We start from the raw sequence: 22,885 nt of genomic DNA, 5'->3' as shown, positions 1-22,885 counted from the left end.
TTTTTAATATTATTATTGTTTTAAAATTTAAAAATTTTGAATTGAGATTTGAAAAAATTAAATTATTTATTATATTTTATATAAAAATTTAAAAAAATTATAATAGCAAGATGATATAAAATATTTTCTAAATCCAAGTCATTAATTGTTTGTTCCTGTCTAGTTGACTATTGACCCATTCATTCTACACGACAATCCGCAACCTGCACAGAGAAAAAGGTTCAAAATTCTAACAGAAGTGCATTCATTGATGAGTCTCCCTAGGGCCTAGACTATTGGTCAACATAATCAGAGTTGAGAAGTACCAATAAAAAAAAAGAAAAAGAAAGAGAAATTGAAGTATTAAAATCTGCTCATTAGATTGGGATCATGATGTCATAATTTGTAGAGTTTTAGTTAATCACGAAACAAGATTCCCATCTGAAATAGATCTCCAAATAAGTAATACCATGATTTTCTTCAGACGCTTAACATGCTACTACACGTGGCTCAGTCAATCCCTGCTCAATAAGATTTGAGTGGGCTGGGGATCGGTCAGATAAAGACAATAGTTGTTCAATAAAAGACTCTACCGCACGGCAAGTTTTTATCTTTAACAAGTCCACACGCCAAAAGTGTTGAGAATTGGATTAGCCATAAACCGGCTTAAGACTTCCAACCAGCTTCAGCTGCATGGATTGCATCTTGGCTCTTTGTTCGACCAGAAACGGGGGAAATAACTTTTGTCCTCACTTGGTTATAGATAATCTTGACAAAAGGAGTTTTAATTGGATGCACACATTCATATACTTCATCAACTAAAAGAGCTATTAAGAGTTTATTCTATGCCATGTTGCAGTTAATGATAAAAGATAACTTGTGCCCATCCAAAGAAGCAACAACTTAAGAACAATGAAGTCCATATGAAAGAAATAGTAGAGAGAGAGGAAAAAAAAAAGCATTGAACATTGAGTTCATTTACTAATCCTAGATCTGTGGCCTCGACTGAACTACATATATAACCCCATCTTTTACCACCCCTTCAATGTCCTGGGGACAACCATACAGACCTTCTATGATTTTTCCAGCCTCTGCAATTTTCGAGAATAGTGAGTTTTGAAAAGCTTTATCCACTATCAACCGATCGTTGGAGTAGTCTAACACAACTTTCTCCACTTTATCCATGACTACACTGCGATAAGTTCATAGATGCATTAGATGGCGGCTCTATTCCAGGAAGAATACGCAAAGAAATAATAGTTTCACCACCCAAAATAAGCAAGTCTGTTTATGTGTTTAGCAAGTGGTTACATTCTATGCTAAATACAGCCAATCCAAGACTAAAGGATATTAAAAAGTTCTCATCTCGTTGCTAATGTACTTTGAAATTAAAATGCACCTCTGACCTGTCATAAAGCCCAGCACCTGCATATCCTTCCAGGTCCTCACCATTTGAGTCTGATCTGAATATTATAGACTGCTTACAATATAACCCTATTAACTTGCTTGGGTATCCGATTACCTGAAAGTCAGATTTAAATCAGATACATCATATATTCTCCCTTCTCTCTCTCTCTCTCTCTCTCTCTCTCTATATATATATATATATATATATATATATTTGTTGGGCTTGCAGTAATTGAAATGAAGGTTAATTGATCTGAAACGTTTTACCGGGCAAATGGAGCGTATATTAAGATAAGGGATTAAGGGGAAGTTGGCCTTACAACATGAGACATTAGACTAGTCTTTTTGGTAATGAAGCTCATGGCACGTCCAGGATACGCACCCACCAAAGTCTCTCCCAAGCCCTTCACAACCTGTTCATGCCACAAGTTAAAATGCATGGAATTTGGCTGGTTTAAGATCCAAAAACAAGGGTTACCTCAGTATATATCTCTGAGGTGTCTCCAGATAAGGGATTCTTCGTGTGAGTCACAAAAGCATATTGGCCACATATAACTTCTTGAACCAACACAGCCATGCAAAGATTGTCATGGTTCAAGTTTGCTTTCTTGCAACTAATAAAAGCTCTTTCGTTCCATCTGGAAGCCCAAACCTACAAAGATGAGGAGAAAAAAAAAGCTGTTCATATGAAATATGTTTCATGTCAATACTTCTAGTGCAACTAAAAATTGCTAATCTTGCATAAGGTCAACTTATCTAAAAAGTATTTTGCATATTAGTATTTGCTCATTTTACGCAAGAATCTTGCAATTTCTGCTTTAACAGAGGTAGCAGTCCATTGCTAGCAACTGCAAAAGTCAAATTTCTCCTGTTTGGTGCTTTAAAAAATTAGATTGTACTCGTGCTGTTGAAAAATATCATCACTTGTGGGCTGTGCTGTACTCGCTAATATAGCAACTACATAAATTTATTCAAGATGACAAGAAGCTCCTTTAGTAACATAATGAATCTATAACTTTTATAATAAGTAATGGATCTATTAATTTTCGGGCTTGAATACCTGCCATCTTTCTGACTGCACCAACCTTATTCACCTCATTTGATGCAAGTCGTTAAAAGGTTACTTCACCAAAATACAATCCCATTGAATGCAGCTTCCCAAAAGCAAAAATATATTTCTAATTAAGGACAACTAGGTTATACTGTGCATTGGCTGCCTTCAACACTCACAAATGAGAGGATTGAACCTATGCTATTCACTAGAGCTTCCCAAGTCTTTACACATCAATGAGGATTCAGTCATCGACAGAAAACTCTCAAGAAAATCTCGGCCTCAATTGTTTGCCAGGACTAAGGCATTGTTATTAATACATCATTTTTTTTTCAAACCTATGATTCAAACACAAAGTACAAACAAATTAACATTGAGCATCTAATTGGTCCTGCTGGTTCTTTGAGAATTTCTGTGAATAACTCTGAATGCTTCCATTGGATTTGCCAAAACACTCTCACAGACACTACTCACCAGCACACACATAGGTGGGACCAGTTTCATACATAATGTTTTTTCTCAAACCCACAATATACCAAGACCAAGTTCTTATTTGGTACATACTCCTGTGCATGTCTTGAAAACCATTTTTTTTTTTAAGATCTCAATGGTTAGCTGATCCATGAATCTTATATTCTTTCTAAAAGACGCTAGAAATGACCTCTAAGTTGGATTTATACTCTCAATCGTTGCTCTATGTGAAAGCATTGGAATAAATGGAATCCAACAGTGGGGTGGAATATATGGATCCACCTTACAGGCTTACAGGCATTTCAAGAGATTGAAATTTATGATTTTAAGATACAGAAATCTATGAGTCATACACTCAATTTTCCTTTTCAAAGGAACAAATTTCTGTACTTTAGATACCACTAAATGAAAATCAATGAATCATATACTTTGCTTCTCGTTAGTTGTGCTTGGAGTGAGTGTTGTTCCACTAAGGCACGTGGGTAGCATGGGTAGAGTTGGTGGGAAATTATCAGAAAAGGAACTAGGTGTTTTCCATTCGTACTACGCTTGAGCTGGGTCATGGCCCTATAATTAGATTCTAGCATAACTTATCTTCAAAATTGAAAAAATAAAGGAAAAGGAAAAGATTTTGGCATAACTTATGGTATGGAGACAGGACCCTCAATAAAACTTCCCTATAGGTGTACAGTTTTGCTAGGGCTGTGCAAAACTTTCAAACTTCGAGTCCGCTCCAATCAGAGACAAAATCTATCGGAATCGGAGTGGGAAATTAAAAGAATTTTGGAGTCTGAGTACAAATTGGACTTCGCCTAAACTCTGACTCCAATTCTGATTGTCATTGAAAAATCATTTAATCACAACTAATTAAAAAAACTTATTTAACTACATAATTTGACTAAAAGGCACTGTTGTTGTAATCAAAAGCTTAAACGATGCAACTGCTTAGTGTGCTTTTCTGAACGCTTTTATTATCCTGAGGTCGCGAGTTCGAGCCTATATACTTCAATTTTTTAGTCGTTTAAACCAACATTAAACAACACTGTTTTGTGACTTGATAGATATTTATCTCTCTCAAAAAGGCAACATTTTGCAATCCTTTTTGGCAATCTCTAGGAGCATTCCCTCACTTGACTTCTCTCTCTCTTAGTCTCAGCCTCTCTCTCTCTCTCTCTCTCTCTCTCTCTCTCTCTCTCTCTCTCTCACACACACACACACACACACACAACACAACACAACATTTTGGGTTCCTGATTAAGAGCCACCGATGTTTGGGTTTCTGATTTAGATTTCTCTATTTTTGGCCACTGTAGTATACTGAATATTTTTTTGGCTAGTAATAAAAATTTTTATTTAAATGCAAAAGGCACAGCCCAGTATTCAGCAAGCATGCAAACTGACCTTTTTTTTTTGCATGAAACATAAGAGTGAACAAGCCAGAAACCTCTGAGAGTGGAAAATAGAATATAGGAAAATAAAATTTTCAAACGTGTGATTGCTTATCATTTGTATCTAATAATTTGATACATAATACTAAAAGTAAATAAGCCAATAGATCAGTAAAAATTGCACGAATGGTTTTGACCATGGACAACCTGAGAAAGAGGGGACTCATCGTGATGGATTGATGCTATTTGTGTAAAAAGCATGGAGAATCCATGGATCACTTACTTTTGCATTGCGAGGTGACAAGGAGGTTGTGGAATGAGATCTTTAGAAGAGTGGATGTTGCTTGGGTGATGCCATTGAGAGTAGTGGATTTATTGGCCTGTTGGAAGGAAATTCAAGGCTGTCCTCAAGTGGTGATAGTGTGGAAGATGATCCCGTTGTGTATCATGTGGTGTATATGGTAAGGAAGAAATGAGTGATGCTTTGAAGATAGGGAGCGCACAATGGCAAAGCTTCAGAATTTTTTTATGCACACTTTAATGCTTTGGTTTTCAGCCATTGTCCTTGATGAAAACAATACTCATGACTTTGTCTTTAATTTAGAATGTATTTAGGTGTTCTTTTGTATACTTCCTGTGTACATGGGCTATGCATATTTCATTCATATCAATATAATTTACTTCTTACGTATAAAAAAAAAAAAATTGCACGAATGGTAATTGTGATCCAAATATGATGAGAACAATCTAAAGCACTCTGATTGCGCCTTTTAATAAAAATCTGATTACTTATAGAAAAAGAATTTCCTGAACACATACCTTCTTTATTGCTTGCCAGGCATGATTCCACCTCTCATCACCTTCATCACCGGGCCAAGGCATTCTTGAACTTCTCATCTTACTCTTAAGTTCATGGATCTACCAAAATTTCAGAGAAGGGGTGGGGGGGGGGGAGAGAGACATAGAGAAGGTTAGAACTAGAGTGAATCTGCTTTCTCTATACAAACACTGATCTGCATTTTCTTTTTAAAGGAAGCAAGCTTATAATAGTCGTAAATTCCACACATTTATATAGAGGTTGAAATGGATGCCTTTGCCCGGGAGACAACTATAATTTTTTGTTTGAGGGTAATCAACAAGTTTTATTCATACGAAAAAAGGCATAGCCTAAATACACAGGACACATACACGAGGAATAAATAGCTAAATGTTACAATCATGGACATTTAACCCATTAAAATCAATGACCCCCGCCATAAGAACAAAGTTTAAAATAGAAAACTTTCAGCTCATCCAGTGTCCTCTCACCATCCTCGAAGCTTCTATAGTTTCTCTCACTCCAGAGTCCATATGCACCAACACATAGGGAATAGTGCTACATTCTGTTTCAAATCTATCATAGCCCCTATGATGAAGTTTTGTTATCTTTTATCTAATCAATAATCGTATCCAAAAATGTGCATCCATTAGAATTTGCAAGAAGACATCGGAGAGTATGAACGCCAACAAGTTATAATAACAGTTGTTAAGCATCTGTAGTACACTGTCAACGCTATATTTGATTTACAATATAATTACCAAAGCCATAGGGGCATTCATTTGTAGAACAGATTCCTGAATTCCTTGAAGTTTTGAAAGGTCACCACCTCTTACAGACTTCATGAAATGAGAAATCTTGTTTGCTATGTCCTGCAAGTATACAAGCAAACAATAATTTTTAATGGATACCAAATACAAAAATGCATCTCAATGAAAGGATTTATTTTTAAGACAATCAAATCTATAACCAGAATCCAAACACCAGTAGGATTTTTGGAAAAGTAAATGATACCTTATTGACATATTCAGACAGAACAGTCTCGAAGGCACCAAATGGTAGGGCAACTGACATTGGAATCTTAACCCATGACGGCACCCTTTCTCCTAAAAACTTAATATTGCAAGATTTTGAACCAACCTATGCAATAGAATATTATCAAAACCACATAATTATTTGATATTCTTTTACTTCTTTAGCTTTCCAATAGAACCCACAAAATTAATGCACCACAATTTACTTCTTAGTTCACTAATCTGAGTAAGATTAGAGAGATATTAGTGAAATGCTTCACTTTCAATTAGAAATATTAACAACATTAGTCAACTGTTGCAAGAAAAGTAACAAACACAGTGATGGAAGTATATAAAAGTTCAAAAAGCACTTCTTTCCTATGCTCCTGCAGTATCAGTCACGAAAACTTGAAGTGAAGCCTACTTATCTGAAAAATATCAACTAACAACATAATTACTCGTTTGATTTATCCAGTAGACCATGCAAATATAAAACGGGCCTACAGAGAAAGAGATGACAGATAGACAAAACAATTCTCAAAATATAAAGCAGATATTTCACATGCTTACCATCTCACTACTGAACTCCTCGACTGAAACAGCATATTTACCATAGAAGGTCTTTTTTTTAAGGGCAACTCCTCGAGGGATGGAAGAAGAAACAAAGGAATTTTGAGATACATTGAAGCTACTGATGTCACTGCAAGTATACAAGAAACAGTGCATTTGGAAGGTCAAGAGGCACACGAAAATGTATTAATCCAGCAACTACATGAGCAGCTCACCTGGTAACTAAATTCGTTGACTTCAGACGTATTGATATTGCTTTGCCTTCCTTCAACTTGAGATCCCTATAAATATTCTGATCGAAGCATGAAGCAAAACATACCTGTTGCATGCAATTCGAATTAGCTTCCACAACAGGGCTTCCTGCAGCAATGCACTTAACCTTTGCACCTCATAACAAATGAAAGCATTTACAGTTTCATTATTTGGGAATCTACTTTTTCTATATGTGATTATTTGGGAATTTACAAAAAGAAATGTGGCAAGTGATGAAAAAGTTGCGTGCCTTTGCATTTCTTGCTCTGATAGCGACATGGGACAAAACATCTGGCATGTCAAGTGTTAGCACAGCTACAATCCCATCTGCAATCTCCTCATCTCCAGTTACTCTGTTTGCAAGTATAATGGTTGGTTTTCTATAAACTCTTCTCTGAGTAGCAACCAACTCATCAACCGAAACTATAAAACCACATACTTCCGCAGGGCTGATGACCTGCCAACTGTAAAACCAGATAAATTAAGCTCAACCCGTTATTTGAAGATAAATTAAGCTCAAGCCCGTTATATGTTTGCAACTGTTAGCACGTTATTTAAGCTCAAGCCCTATGTAAATATAATTAACACAGATGGAACCTATACCAAAATTTGAAGATAAACATTTTGCAGCCAAGACTGAAAACCAGGTTTTATTCAGCATAAAATGGGTGGTTTTAAGTTGTATTATTACCAGTCCAAATTTGCAACTTTTCTAAGAATAGGACCGAAACGGTTAATGAGAGAAGACAGAATAGAAGCTGATCCTGCCCTTATTAACTCCTCCGTAAATATATCAATCTGTTGACAGAACAATAATTAAAGTGAACGGAAAATGTCTAATAGAAGGCATGAAACAGAAACCTCAAGTGGGATAGCATACCGCCCATTTTTCAACACCGAGCAAATTACCGAGATAATCTGCACTAGGCTGGATCTTTTTCTGGTAATGCTGAGCCCTTTCAGAAAGTACTAGCTGTACTCTATCAAGGACAGCCTTCGCTTGTAACGCCCACTGACTATTATAAGTGTATAATTCAGAAACACGGTACCAGTCCTTTAAACACAGCATAACACCAAACAACTTCAGAGAAGAGTTCCATTAAGCATTGAAACTTCAAAAAATATACAACTGCAGCAAATGATTTCCAGTAGTCGAATATTTCGAGAAGCAAAACCATAAGCTACATCTTAATCTATAAAGATTTCATATAGAAAAGCTTAATGGATCAGTGACGTGTAAAATAAAGATATATAATTTTGTTGTAAAATAAAGATCTTTTTATATGCATAAAGATATACCTTAGTGCAGTATATAAAGTCTTGATTGTTGACCATTGACAGACATAAATCTTCAAGTACTAAGGAAATGAAGAACATCATCTCCTGTTCATCATCACAAAAAGAAGCATATATTTTTATTCAGGGAAAAAAGGTTATTAACATTAATGTGCACAATAAACATAGATGATGTTGAAATCTGATTACTGGTGGATTTGCAAAGCTTAGATTCTTCAGTCCCCTTTCCATAGTGGTTCTAACAGATGAACTCAAAGCAAGATCAAGGAAAAGTAAATCTTTTGATCTTCCATGAGTGCTGAGCAGAACAGGGCGAAGCTCAATGCGAGATTCCAATAACTTCTGAAAAAAATTCAAACCTTAGATATTCCTTATAACTCAGTCACCATCAAGTTTAAATTTTGTGAGGAAAAAACTGACCTGCATTAGTTGACCAATATTTTCATCACGAACATGTGCTTTGACAAAGTCCAGGCATTCCTAAGATTTGACAACAAAGACGAGAAAGTTATGGAATAGATGTGAATACACATGCAGGCATTCAAATACGAAATGTAGACATGTACACATGAGAACAGTATCTGTCCAAGAAAAATATTACACGTAGAAGTTTGACTTAAAATTTAAAGAGCCAATCACCTGCAACCTTTGTGACAAACCACCAATAGAATCAACTCTGGTAAAATCATGACCCTGAAAGACCAAAATGAACAAAGTGACTCCAATTGATGAGTAACTTAAAATAATTAGAAATAATGGAGCAAATGGAGGACATACTGTCCAAAAACCCATCAAAAAGAACTTACAGCAATTACCTTGACAGAGGTACCCATACAAGTTTCTATAGCAGATTCAAGGTCAACACCTGAGTGAACTGCCTGTGGCATTGGGGATAAAAGTACCCAGAAGTTTACAAACGTGGATAGAAAAAATTCTAGCATAAAAGATAATTAGAAAATTTCCAGCAATATTATTGGCTCAACAAATGTCATAAAAGTCATGACCCACATTTAACCATGGAATCTAGTATCTAAAACTCAGAGTCATTAGCTAGTTCAGCTTGAAAGTTGATTAAGACAAATCATTATTTTTTTATGATAAGTAAAAGTTTAGACAAATCATTATGTAAGATAAAAAAAAAGAAGATAAAATGAATTGAAAACAATATCTCTCAACTCAAAATTATTTATAAAGTTGCCCTGCAATATAACTGATGACCATGGGCAAGCTTGCTAGTTGCTATTTGCTAAGTACTTGTCCTTCTGTGAACACACACCCTAAATAACTATGATTCTACTATTTCTATAATATGATCTTGAACTTCCACTGAAATCAAACCCAGCAACTGACAATTGAAACTCATGTAGACAATAACATGAAAATATTAGTTCCCCATCCAAATATTGTTGCATACCTTTAATGTCCTCAAGTACGCTGTAAGGTCACGGATGAGACCCTCCTTGGCTTCAGTCCTGAAGCGAGGCTCCGAGACAATTGGACGATCATAACTTGCAAGCTTCTCTTTGGTGAGACCATTTACATTCAATGTTTGCCAATACATATCAATTCTAAAACCACATTTTATGTAGTTTAAGAGTGCCTATTATGAAAAACAAAAAGAAAATTGACAGTTGGAATCAAAGGATCACACTGTGATTAACTATCAGACCAAGGCCAACAAGTTTGGCTCTTAGCTAGTGTTGCTCGTGACGAGCTTATGCCAACCACTTTTTGGTAGCTTAGTAATGTACTAATCTTCATCTGTTTGTACAGAATATGGACAAACCAATATGTTTACCTAATGATTCTATAATTTAATATATCTCTGAAGAACATTCTTTTTTTATTATTATTGGTGGAATATACCTGAAGAATATTCTATCACTTGTCAACTAAATAAAGAAGACTCGCTGGTTGAACCAATGACTCATTGACGTCATCTACAGACAGTAACGCTGTCTGATCATGTATGAGCTATATAACATATATGTTTTATGAACTATACCTCACAAATTATTACATCATCTGGGCTACTGTTATTGTGCAACTTTTGGTGCCATTCCTCCATCATTCCAGTCTTGCAGTCATTATTTCTCTGATGATGGAAATGCAAAAATTCAATCTCTTTGCAATGCTGATTCAACATAAGCAATTTATGTGGAAAGCACAATGAAAAATACCTGAAGCACAAGTATATCATCACGGATCCTCTGCCCAACATCGCCCTGACCTCCACGACCAACACATGCCATTATAAGCCTCACAATTTCCCGATCATTTGGCTGGTTCAAATATATTCTTAGTAGTAAATTGGTAAACTTATCTTGAGCTTCACTGATCTCACTGTAGATACGGAGTATAAATATGATGCAGAAACGAGTTAGTTGCCAAAGAAGTACATATCTTTGGTCAAACATGTTTTCACAACACACTCAAAAGCTGTGTAAAAAACAAACAAGAAGCAAAACAATGATAATTTGATACAATGTAGTAAATGAGGGAGGGGACATAAACAGATTGAACATACAACAGCAATAAGTCAACTATGCCATGTCTGGGGCATAATTTGAACTTCATCTACATGCAGTATAAATTTCAAGTCTACCAATTACAGCTTATAACGGATATTGTTATATTACCTTCTAACATTAAGAAGGTAGAGATTAGATTTCTATTATTAGAAGTAAAATTTAGTTGGGGACAAGAAAAGAAATGAACAAATCTAAACCAAAACAAGTCATCCTTTTTTTCTACATGAAAATAATTCAATCTTTTTTTTTTTTTTTTTATAACTGTAAGTGTTCGGGCAACTTGCGTGCACCTCAACTAATCCCATGGGGTCCTGAAGTTAACGACCAGGTAAACCTCTAGTGGCCCTAAGGGGACTCGAACTGGTGACCATTGGGGGGAGCAAACTCAAGGCCAGACCAGCTAAGCTACCCCTTAGGGTTGAAAATAATTCAATCTTTACTTCAAGAAGGAAACAACTCCTTTGTGGAAATCAACTTGCTTATATTCTTTACTAATCAAGGAGCATAACAGTGGTCCCTAAGTTGTTTAGTGCCCCTGGCTTGCTGGGGCCTCTTGATTAAAAGATGTGGAGACCAATAACATGTGGTATCCTTAATCATTAACAAATTAGATCCATAATAAAATTAGTTTCTTCTTGGTAATTAGAAGAAATGGAACCCAAGGGAAGCCAAAAGCCAATTAGAAAAAAATATAATGGTACATCATCCTAGAAATAATGACTAGTTCTAATGCAAAGCCTAGTACTCGCAATCCAGACTATAAATTCTGCGCATTTTTTTTATAAGTAATAAATTTTTATTGATAGGCACAACTGCAGTACATGGGAGTATACGAGGAGACACACTTCCCAGAGATGAAAAAGATACTAAAAATTCATACAAGTTGAGTTCATTAAAGTCTATAAATCCAGTCCAATTCTGCCCAACTAAAATTTCAAAATGTTGAATAAAATGATAGATAGCTCAAGTGCAAGGAAAAAATGTCTGTTTTTTTAAAAGAAGACAAGGGAGTCAAGAATAATGCACAACAATGCATCTCCCTAACATAATTTAGGGAAGCATATAACTTTTACCGAGGCTTCACATTGTAATTCTTGTTCCACGTTAGATGCCTGCAAGCCATGAATCTGAACCAGACTAAAATACCAATAAGCCCCAGTTCCTCAGTTTTACAGCGCTCAGTCAATTCTGTCGCAATGTTGAACCTGTGTCAGGTAAATTTATGAGCAAGCATAAATTTTGAAAAGAAACCAATGTAAGTGAGATAAGAAAAGTTTTGTTTGCTTTGTCAGAGTGACCTAACCATTGAATTATTATACGTTCCATGCAAAATATGTGCAAGTATGAAGAGAAAGCTAAGAAACAGTACAATAAAAATAACCATCATTTGACATTACTTTATGAAGTCCCAAGATTCCTTCGTGGAACATTAGGGGGCTAAATAACTGCAATAAGCACCTCTATGTTAAAAACTTATTTTGCCAATGGAAGGTTGACATTATTTGCTTACAAGAAACAAAATTACAGTTGGTTGACAGGAGAATTATCATAAGCTTATGGAGTTTCCCTTATGAGGGTTGGATTTTCCTTGTGTCGAGTGGGGCTTCCGGAGGTATCATTGTGATGTGGGACAAGAGGATCGTGGAACTCCTTGAGGAGTGTATTGGGATTCTTCGGTGGCTTGTCTTTTTAAGAATGTGGATGATGGGTTTCAATGGGCTTTCGCTAGTGTTTATGGGCCTAACTTGGATGGTAGTAGAAGGCTTTTGTGGGATGAGATTGCTGGAGTGTATACATGGTGGGATGTGCCATGGTGTATTGGAGGGGATTTCAATGTTACTTCCCGAGCAAGAGGTCTGGTGAGCATCGACGACATCCGGCTATGGAAGAATTTTCTGATTTTATTTTTAAGCTGGAATTATTGGATTTGCCTTTGGCGGGGGCTGCTTTTACTTGGTCCAACAACTAGGTTCGGTCAACGTTGGACAGATTTCTTGTTTCCCCTTCGTGGGAGGCTCATTATCCGGAGTGCTTCCAAAAGAGAATGCTTAAGGTTTGTTCAGATCACTTTCCTATCATTTTGGATTGTGGTGGTATCCATGGGGTGTTAGGTATTTCAAGTTTGAAAATATGTGGTCAAAAGCTTAAGGTTTTGTGGATATGGTGAGACAATGGTGGTCCTCTTATCATTTTGTTGGTACCCCGAGTTTTATTTTGGCCAATAAGCTTAAAGCTCTAAAGAATGATCTGAAGAAGTAGAATGTGGAAGTTTTTGGAAATATGGGTGTACAAAAACCGTTGTAACCTAGTCAAACTGTAATGACCCAATGAAAGGCCCAAACCACATGACCTATACTCCAAAAGGACTAGTCAATGATATAATTGGAGCCTCAATGGAACCTTATAAAGAGCAAAAACTTTTCTTTCCCAAGCAATGTGGGATCTCATTCACCACCTACCATTATCCTTATCATATGGGTATCACAATATCCTCTCCTTAAATTCCCGATGTCCCTATCGGGCCTGCACGTTATAGGCGGTACGGCTCAAGTCCCACATTTCTGGTTGGGAGAGGCTCTGATACCATTTGTAACGTCTCAATGAAAGGCCCAAGTCACATGGTCTATACTTAAAAAAGATACAATTGGAGACCCGTTGGAATCTTATAAAGAGTAAGAACTTTTTCTTTCTAAATAATGTGGGATCTCATTCACCATCTACCCTTATCCTTATTATATGGGGTATCACACAAACCGGAGTACGAAACCAGTAAGGAACCAATCGGCCGGCGGCAGAAATATATCAAAACCGATGTCGGCCAGTTCAGTTCCGGTTTGAACCTGGTTAAAACCGCTGAACCGGCCGATTATATATATATATTTTAAATTATACCTATATAAAATGACTACTCGCCGTTTCAACCTAGGGTTTAAACACCCCCTCCCCTCCCTCTTCTTCTCGACTTCAACTTCCCTCAGACTCTATCCCTCTCCAGTCTCCCCTTCCAAACTTCCAACATCGAGTCCGTCCCCCTGAGCCTGTCAGCCGTTCCCCTACCTCCGTCCCTCGCTTGTTAAAAAAAACCTCACTGTGTGTTAAAAAAACCACCCCACAGTCACAATCGCACACCGGTGATTTTCTTGAGGTGGGATTTTGTTCTCACTTGACTCACTTCGCAAATCTCACGCCAGTCATGAGGCAGAGTCATTTTATTTTTAATGTATTCAGTTTTGATGTGTTTAATTTATCATCATATCAATTATCAATTTATGCTACATATTATTTTTTGTTTAAATTGTTCTTTGTGTATGTACAGGGATTGAAAAATTTTGAATCAAATTATTGGACTGTGAACAGTAATCTGAGACCTAATTCCCACTGTGAGTGTTCTTGTTAGATCAAATTATTAACTTGTGCGCTGATTTAATATTGTGTTGTAAAATTGTTTTGATTCTTGAAATAAATTGTTTAAAAAATTGTTTAAGGCTGCGTTTGAATGTTGAACTAAGTTGAGTTGCGATGATAAAATATTGTTAGAATATTATTTTTTAATATTATTATTATTTTGGGATTTGAAAAAGTTGAATTGTTTATTATATTTTGTGTTGGAATTTAAAAAAGTTATAATGATGAGTTGAGAGGAGTTAAGTATCCAAACGTACCCTAAAGTTGGGGGAATGAGGATTTCATTGACTACCGATATATGGACATCGGTACAAAATCTTAATTATGTGCCTAACTGCACATTTCATTGATAGTGATTGAAAATTGTAAAAAAAAAAAAAAAATCATTAATTTTGGTTTAATCTCTAATCATCGAGGGGATACTATTGAGAGATATATTGAATTATGCCTCTTTGATTGGGGCATTGATAAGATATTTACTGTTATTGTTGATAATGTTAGCTCAAATGATACTGCAATTTCATATTTGAAGCATTTTTTACGGAGAATGTGTTGGGGGGAAAGCATATGCACATGAGATGTTTTGCTCATATTTTGAACCTTGTCGTGAATGAGAATCTAAAGGAAAGTAATGACACAATCACAATGGTTAGAAATGCGGTTAGATATGTGCGCTCTTCTCTTGCAAGATTAGACAAGTTTAAGAAATGTGCAGAGAAAGAGAAAATTGATTGTAAGAATGTTGTATCCTGATGTGCAAATCCGATGGAATTCAACTTGCATGATGTTGGAGGCGGCTGAAAAATTTGAGAAGGCTTTCAGGCGGATGGAGAGTGAAGACTTCAATTTTCTCTCTTACTTTAATGATGAACACATGGGGCCTCTAAAGCTGAGGAGTGGGAGACAGTGCGAGTTTTTGATAAATTTTTTAAGATGTTTTATGATGCCACTTGTCGATTTTTTGGGTCTTTACATGTCACAACAAACACCAGTTTTTTGGAGATTTGTATGCTCCAAAAAGAGTTGGTTAGGCTGAGTGAGAGTGACAATAGTTGTTTGATGAACATGGTCATAAGTATGAGAATGAAATATGATAAGTATTTGGATTCATTAGATAGGACGAACTTGTTGATTGCAGTTGTGCTTGATCCACGTAGTAAGTTAGGGCTTCTTACTTTCCATTTGAAAAAAACTCGTGATAAGACTCAGGCTGAAGAGTTGGTTTCGAGTGTGAGACAGTTATTAGCAGACTTGTACGCAAAGTATAATGCCATGTTCAATTCTACCTCGACTAGCCAAGAACATGTACCCCCTCCGACATCTACAACCACAAAAGATGGTGAAGACAATCATGAGTCACAATTGTTTTATGAGTGGTTGCTAGCTTCTTCCGCCACTGGATCTACAGTTTCCAAAACAAAGGTGGACCGGTATTTATCAGATGATTGTGAGGCACTCGGCCCATCTTTTGATTAGTTGATCTGGTAGAGAATTAATGAGCCTAACTACCCTATACTTACGAGGATTGTATGAGACTTGTTAGTCATGCATGATTCCACGGTTGCATCAGAGTCAGCATTTAGTCGTATGTTGTTATGGAATATGGGGTATCACGAGCCTTGAGACAAGAGACCTGATCTCTCCTTTTCTTTTTGTGATTGTTATGGATGCACTTAGTCGTATGTTGGAAGCTACAGTTGGCGCTGGTTTTCTATTGGGCTTCTCGGTGGGAAGCATTAACAATGGCTTCATTACTGTGTCCCATCTTCTTTTTGCAAGATGACACTTCATTATTTTGGGACCCGGGTCACATTTAGACGATGAAGGCTCTATTGATATGTTTTGAAGTTGTCTCCAGTCTTAAAAGTGAACCTTGGGAAATTCGAGATGGTGTCGGTGGGTGATGTTAGGAATATTAATAGGTTGGCAAGCATTCTGGGTTGTAAGGTTGCTTCATTGCCAATGAAGTACTTGGGCCTTCCTCTTGGGGCCTCTTTCAAGGCTAAAGCCATATGGGATGAGGTTGTGGAGAAAATTGAGAGGAGATTGGTTGGATGGAAAATGTTGTACCTGTCTAGAGCCCCGAAGAACAACTCTTATTAATAGCACACTTTCTAACCTTCCCTCATATTTTTTTACGGAAAATGCTAAATATATTTAAGAAAAACTTACAAAAAATTTACTTCTCCACATGTCAGTTATTGATATGCTGAAAATCATGAAATTCAAAATTCAAAATTTGAATTGAATTTAAAAAAAAAACTAACAAAATGAGTCTTGTAAGTAAAAGTGTAAGTAAGACTGTAAGTACATGTAGCACCACTCTTTTTCTATCTCTTTTTCCTTTGCCAAGTGTGGCTAATCATATTGAGCAGATTTTTTGGGCCTTCTTGTGGGGTGGAAGTGGTGAGGAGACTAAGTTCCATCTAGTCTAGAGGAGAGTTGGGAATTCATAATCTGAGAACCTTTAACAAGGCACTTCTTGGAAAATGGTTATGGAGGTATCATCCAAAAATTAGGTCTTTTTGGAAGACTATTATATATTTGAAATATGGGAGTTTGCACGGGGGTTGGTGTTCAAATGAAGTGAGAAATGTGCATGGTGTTGGTTTGTGGAAGCATATTAGAAATGTATGTGAGGATTTTACTCTGTTTATTAAATTTGAGGTTGGTTATGGTGCGAGGATAAACTTTTGGCATGACTTATGGTGTGGTGATTCAGCCTTAAAGACCACATTTCCCTCTCTTTTTAGATTGGATCTTAATAAGGTAGCTTCGGTGTCTGAGTTGCTGGATTGTTCTAGTGGGTTCCTTTCGTGGAATGTTTATTTCAATAGAGCTGTTCATGATTGGGAAATTGGATCTATCTTTGATATTTACAGCTTATTGTATTCTTTGCAATTTGTTAATTATCAGGCGGACAGGATGCTGTGGATGAAGACTGGGAATCGGAAGTTTTCTGTACTTTCATTGTATAAGGCTTTGTCAAGCCAAAATCATACTTCGTTCCCTTGGAAGCCTATTTGGAAAAGTAAGGTGCTGCCTAAGGTTGCCTTCTTTGGGTGGACAGCATCTCTTGGGGCAAATTTTGGCATTGGATACTTGAGAAAAAGGGGTCTTGTTGTCATGAAATGGTGTTATATGTGAAGTGTGGTGAAATGGTAGACCATCTTTTGCTTCATTGTGAGGTGGCAAGAGTTAAAGGAGGAAATCTTTTATAGAACGGGCATTGCTTGGTTAATTGCTTGGGTAATGCCCAAGAGGGTGGTTGATTTATTTGCTTGTTGGCAAAAATGTAGGACCATTGAGGATGTATGGAGGATGATTCCTCTATGTATCATATGGTACTTATGGATTAAAAGGAATGGTCGAAGTTTTGAAAACAAGGAGCATTTTCTGGACGAGCTAAGAAGTTTCTTCTTCCATACTTTATTTCTTTGGGCATCCTCTTGCGTACTTAATGGAGCTTGCTTCAATGCTTTATTGTATCTCTTTCTAGCTCTTTTTTATGTAACTAGGTGTATGCTATTTGTATACCTCCTGTGTACTTGGGTTATGCCTATTTACTACTATTAATAAATTGTTGTCTTACTTATTAAAAAAAATAACCATCAGACTCAATGTGCAAATAAATATACTCAAATTCATTCTAAGAGCTTAGTTTCACATTTTAACCTGTGCATCAATGACCTCTCAGCCTCTTTTTCTCTTCTAGATATTTCATCAAGTAACCATTTGACAATTCCTTCCCCATCCCGATCGCCATAGACCTGCATTCAAGGTATTTCAGTTTCAAAGACTATAATGCACAAATTAAAGTTCTATCACTATGTGTGGAAAAAATACAATATGACAGGAGTTCTGTGGTTGTAGATGTGATACGACAGGGTATTGTTTTTAATATATAAGCATTTATTAGATAAGACTTATAATCCAAATACCAGTAAAGAATGTTGAAAAAAGAAGATAGCATACCAAAGAAGTTACTTATAGTAGCATCACTTGTCATTCAAACTTGAAGTTCTGAATGTTATATTTTTTAACATGTAAAGAATAGGGAAAATAGATAAATAGATAGAGCAAATCTTACCAAAATAGTTTGGATCATCATAAAAGGAAGTTATAAAGGGTAGGCGGTTCATTCCACTGACTGGTTGCATCTCACCAGTTTTATCAATATAATAGAAATAATAAAAACAAAAAACCAACTGGTTCACCTTTTTCTGGTGCAACCGCCAATGTGATATAATCGTGACATTTATGGTGTGATCTACTCTATAGAAATGCAGGAAATTCAACGATAACATCAATTCCAAATGAGACAAGCTTGGGAAAGTGCTGGTACAGTGAAATCTGAACATATTATATTTATAGTCAGGCATGAATTAAAAAAAATATACAGTATTCTTAGCCACACAAGCTGATTTCATGGACAAGGATGAAGTATCTGTGCATAAATCAATGCAACTATGCCTCAGTGGTGGGGGGAAAAAACCTTCTACAGCGTAATAGGAAGACTGAAGAATAAGTAATCTCAAAAAGAATGAGAGAAAAATACCTTCCCAATAGGTTTCATTAGTTTCAGGCCCACAAAGAAATTTTCCCCATTATTTTTTATCCAAGACCCTCCATTCCATATTATAAATTGGACGCCCACAAAATTCCTTTGCTGAAAGTTAACGTCTACAACCTATTCTTGGTAAAAGCCCACACAGGGTTGAAAAGAGGAAAGAGTTGTTCAGTGCAATGCATATAACTAAACAACTAAACAAAACTGACAGAAAGTAAGCACAGAAAAACCATGCAACAATTCTCTGGTATAAATGACCTGAAAGAATGCTTGTCCAGTTGATTTCTCTGTAAAATAAGTTTGGCATGCTCCAACAACAAGCTTTGACTTTTCAGGCAATATCTCTGCTGGAGGGGCCTGTATCAGTAAGAGAAATGAACAAACATGAAGAAATCTTTGTATATATTTGTCTGTCAATTCGTCACAACTCATGATACATATATATTTTTTTATTGGCACCAAGTGTCCGGGAACAGCGTCCCGACTAATCCCATACATATATTTTCAAATCAGAGACAAATAACTTACCAACCATTCCCCAGGGGACGACTTTGATATGCCCCAATGAAGCACTGCATAACCTTTCATGTTCGTAGCAACCAAAATGTGACAGTCACCACTAACGACTTTTACAAGGACCTGTATAGGCTTAAAAATTCAACAAGTTAAGCAAAATTTCTCCTTTTCAAAGTCATAATAATTCTTGAACTGGCTTATATAAGTTGTAATAAACAGTCGAGCAAATCAGGTAAAATTGTGATCTGGTCCATAATGAAATTAACCATTTCCTTCAAGTCTGAAGCCGCCAATTGGGAAGTGGCCACTTTCACGCTTAAAAAGAAAATAAAATGAAAAATGAGTCATTTAAAAAAAAATACAATAAAGCCTCCTTCCTCTTATATAATATGGTAGAGATGGTAGCAATCTTACATTAAGATGAACAATTAAGTATAAAAAAACCAGATCGATAGACATCTATGTACAAATAATGATCAATGGACCAAAACAATAATCATCAATAACAAAATGAATTACATGAATCAGATTTGAATTACGAGCAATTCACATAGGTAGACGTGTATAGAAATCTGGTGTTGGGTATTATATAAACTTCCTCCCACAAGAAAACTAACCACAATTTCATAGTTGCCAACGTGATAACATTGCTGTGAGACCACATTGTCTCCTCCCATAGATTTCTCTACAAGATTCAACAAAGATGATGACAGCAACCTAGTGCTTTTGGCATGTCCCTCCGAGTGCTTTTGCAACCATTGGTCGACATTATGTCTCCTTTGGTAAGAGTGCGGCATATGACTCCTGATTTCTTGTCTATCAGTAGCCATTGATCTAGTATTTGCACTTAGATAAGTACTCTGCAACTCATTCAGAGACAAACCCTTCGACAGCTGAATTTGGAGCTCTCCTAAAGCATTGTCATATTCTTGCTGCATCAGAATTACCAAGTAATCACTATCATCCAAAAGTACAATAGTTTGATAGAAGCTTTTGACTTCTTTACGATGCGCGGTTATAGAAAAATGGAAATGAGTATTTTCTTACAATTAGTAGTAAACCTAAAAAACACTGGAAACATTGACAATAATCCACCTCACACGTTGCCCAAACTAAGTCTCAAGCAGTATCATGGTTAAAAATAAATGCCTAATCTGTCACATAGCCATCGGGAATGATGCATGTATGGAAGAAGATGGTTAATTAAAGTTGGATAGGACAAGAAAACTTTAAGCAAGAGAGTGTAATCAAATGACATGACAGTGCACAGATCATGGAAAAGATATCGAGGTCTTAAACCATAATAAAGGAGAACAGAAGCACTTTGTGTCAAGATAAAGTTGTTGATGGAACGTACAATAGAATATAATGTTTATGCATGTCTCCAGTACAGGACCTTACTGCCAATTGCAGTGAATAGAACTACCTTTTGTTGTTGCGGTGAGCTTACTGGCCTACCCTTGCTTTCCCAGAGTAAATATGCCTTGCGTTCTATCAGATCCTTCGGTATAGTGGGGTGTGAAAGAGTAGCATCACTCTCAGGTATCTCTATTCGAAAATTCCCATGGTTTAATTTCAACCTAGAAAGCATGAGAAAAATAAAAATTGAAGCATCCCTTTGGGGCCCAAATCAGCAAATATGAAACCAGAAAAAAAGGAACCAACCATCTATCACGATTGCCATCTTTCAAAACAAATTCAATGGCATGTATATTGGGGTCCCGCAATTCAATGACTAATAAATATATTTCTCCACTCTGCAACTCAAACACCACAACTATCAAATAGAGGTTAACTATATGCTCCTAGATTGGTCAGACCAATTATAACCAAATTAATTAAAGAAAACAGAAAGCAAAAGAAGGATAAACCTTTGTAAATGGTGTCTGCAATGCGCCTTGCTTGTAAGCCTTTTTCCCAGAAGGATGATCAGCAGGAATGAACCAGTTCCTATGGAGAAAAAAAAATATAAATATTGATTCTAAATGTAATGTGTGAGTGTATTTGTATGTTAAAACAGGATCCAGTTCGCCTTTACATATTTCCACGGTAAATACAACCCCAGTGGAGTATCCAAGTTGTTGTACAGTTCCTAAGTTGAAGTTCAATTCTAACATTGCGTCCACTTGAAGATCCGATCACATCAATCTGCATAATCCAAGCAATAAGATTTAATAAAAAAATTTCAAAATGTATCTAAATAATTCAAGAATTCATTTGCACAAATGGTAATTACAACCTGAAGTTGCGTTCCTTCTACGAGCTCAAAATGATGAACTCGAGGAACTTGGGAAGAGCTTGCAGGCTTTGAAGATGCCATAGCCGTTTTTCATGTGAGAAAATGAACTGAGTTTTGAAGACCGCACAGAAAAGAGAAAAGCCTCCTGTTTATAGGCATCGAGGGTCCAGTCGAGGTAAGGTCGTTGAACGTTGGCAGACTCTTTAAAGGTAGAATCACACATCAAGGTTTCTTTTAATTTGTAAACGATAGTGATACAACCCACTACCAAGTCTAATCGTAGCAAAAGATCCAATTTTATAAAAGTGTATGCCATAAGACTGCCTTCAATTTAGTATAGAATAACCACAGGGCAAAAGATCATTTTCCTTTTCACGATTCACTTAATCGAATGATTGTCCTTTAATCTTTACACAATTACGAAATTCTAAGCACAAAACCCATCAATAATCCTTGATTGATCAATGGGTAATTAAAAAAGGGACAAATTTAGGGTTTCCAACAAAGGGAACTCGAATAACCAAAAAAACGAATAACGAAGATTCAGAAAAAGATGGGAAAGAACCGGATGCTTTAGAACTTCGTAAAGAAAAAGGTTCCGTATTCCGATTCACAAATTGAGAGAGAATGTCGCACTTGCGAGGACGACAAAAAAAATTGACGCTCCATGTGGATTCTGAAATCACATCGACCGCCAGCCTGCTGCCTGCCATAGGAATCTATGTGAGACAGAAACCAGGAGGATTGTGGAGCGAGCGGGAAAAGAAAACCGTAGATATGAGCAACGGTCGACTCTTCCAGTTCTGCGCCTTTTGACAGTGGGAGAATGAATAGATTAAGACGGAACGGTGCGTTTTATGCACTCAATGGCTAACTGCTCGCGTACAAAAAACGCAAGTTCTGCCGTTAAAGCGGTCACGGAGCGTCTACTTGAGGCAAGGTGCTTTTTTTTAACCGTTTAATAAAGATATTGATTTCTCGTAGATAGTGAGATAAAATGATACTAAATAATTTTAGATTGAATTTAAATAAAATTTTATTTTTAATATTATTATTATTTTATAATTTGAAAAAGTTAAATTATTTATTATATTTTGTGTAAAAATTTAAAAAATTATAATAATAATATGAGATCAAATCATTTATGTATCTAAATATGATCTTAGTATTGTGTTCCACAGGACTTTACAACTTTACTTAACATTATATGTATTGAATGTTGCTAATATTTTATCATTTTTTTTTAAACTTCACTGATTTATTGATAAATTGTGCTAAAGCATAGGGTAAATACAGTTTGGAGACTGATCCAATTCAACTATACATTCAGTTACTAATAAAACATTTTTTCCCAACTTATGAGCAACTAGGTTGCCCTCT

At 36.2% G+C, this 22,885-nt stretch overlaps 1 protein-coding gene across 5 annotated transcripts; it reads right to left on the bottom strand.

Moving 5' to 3' along the window:
* Positions 1–763: 763 nt before the first annotated feature.
* LOC109021179 (alpha-glucan water dikinase 2) lies at positions 764–22,303 on the bottom strand. Of its 5 annotated transcripts, XM_035683019.1 has the most exons (32): positions 22,071–22,301; positions 21,506–21,650; positions 21,305–21,414; positions 21,138–21,216; positions 20,932–21,023; positions 20,693–20,846; positions 19,884–20,198; positions 19,279–19,389; positions 19,009–19,107; positions 18,739–18,870; positions 17,856–17,950; positions 11,849–11,980; positions 10,425–10,587; positions 10,250–10,339; positions 9,659–9,844; positions 9,051–9,122; positions 8,884–8,937; positions 8,665–8,724; positions 8,434–8,586; positions 8,248–8,331; positions 7,829–8,002; positions 7,640–7,746; positions 7,199–7,412; positions 6,912–7,015; positions 6,697–6,826; positions 6,128–6,253; positions 5,875–5,985; positions 5,116–5,214; positions 1,865–2,038; positions 1,707–1,799; positions 1,386–1,501; positions 764–1,171 (listed from the first exon to the last, which is right to left on the bottom strand). In XM_035683019.1, the coding sequence occupies exons 2-32, from the start codon at positions 21,584–21,586 to the stop codon at positions 967–969; spliced, it is 3,915 nt and encodes a 1,304-aa protein (XP_035538912.1). In that variant the 5' UTR covers positions 21,587–21,650; positions 22,071–22,301; the 3' UTR covers positions 764–966. The 5 variants fall into 5 exon arrangements, with proteins under 5 accessions (XP_035538912.1, XP_035538914.1, XP_018859308.1 ...); XM_035683021.1 differs by having other exon boundaries at positions 8,434–8,583; positions 21,506–22,301; XM_019003763.2 differs by having other exon boundaries at positions 9,060–9,122; positions 21,506–22,301.
* Positions 22,304–22,885: the final 582 nt, after the last annotated feature.

This window comes from Juglans regia, chromosome 11 (assembly GCF_001411555.2).
Source record: "Juglans regia cultivar Chandler chromosome 11, Walnut 2.0, whole genome shotgun sequence".
NCBI classification, from domain to species: Eukaryota; Viridiplantae; Streptophyta; class Magnoliopsida; order Fagales; family Juglandaceae; genus Juglans; species Juglans regia.
The sequence above is the reverse complement of the archived record's forward strand: the minus strand, read 5'-3'. Positions and strand labels throughout refer to the sequence as shown.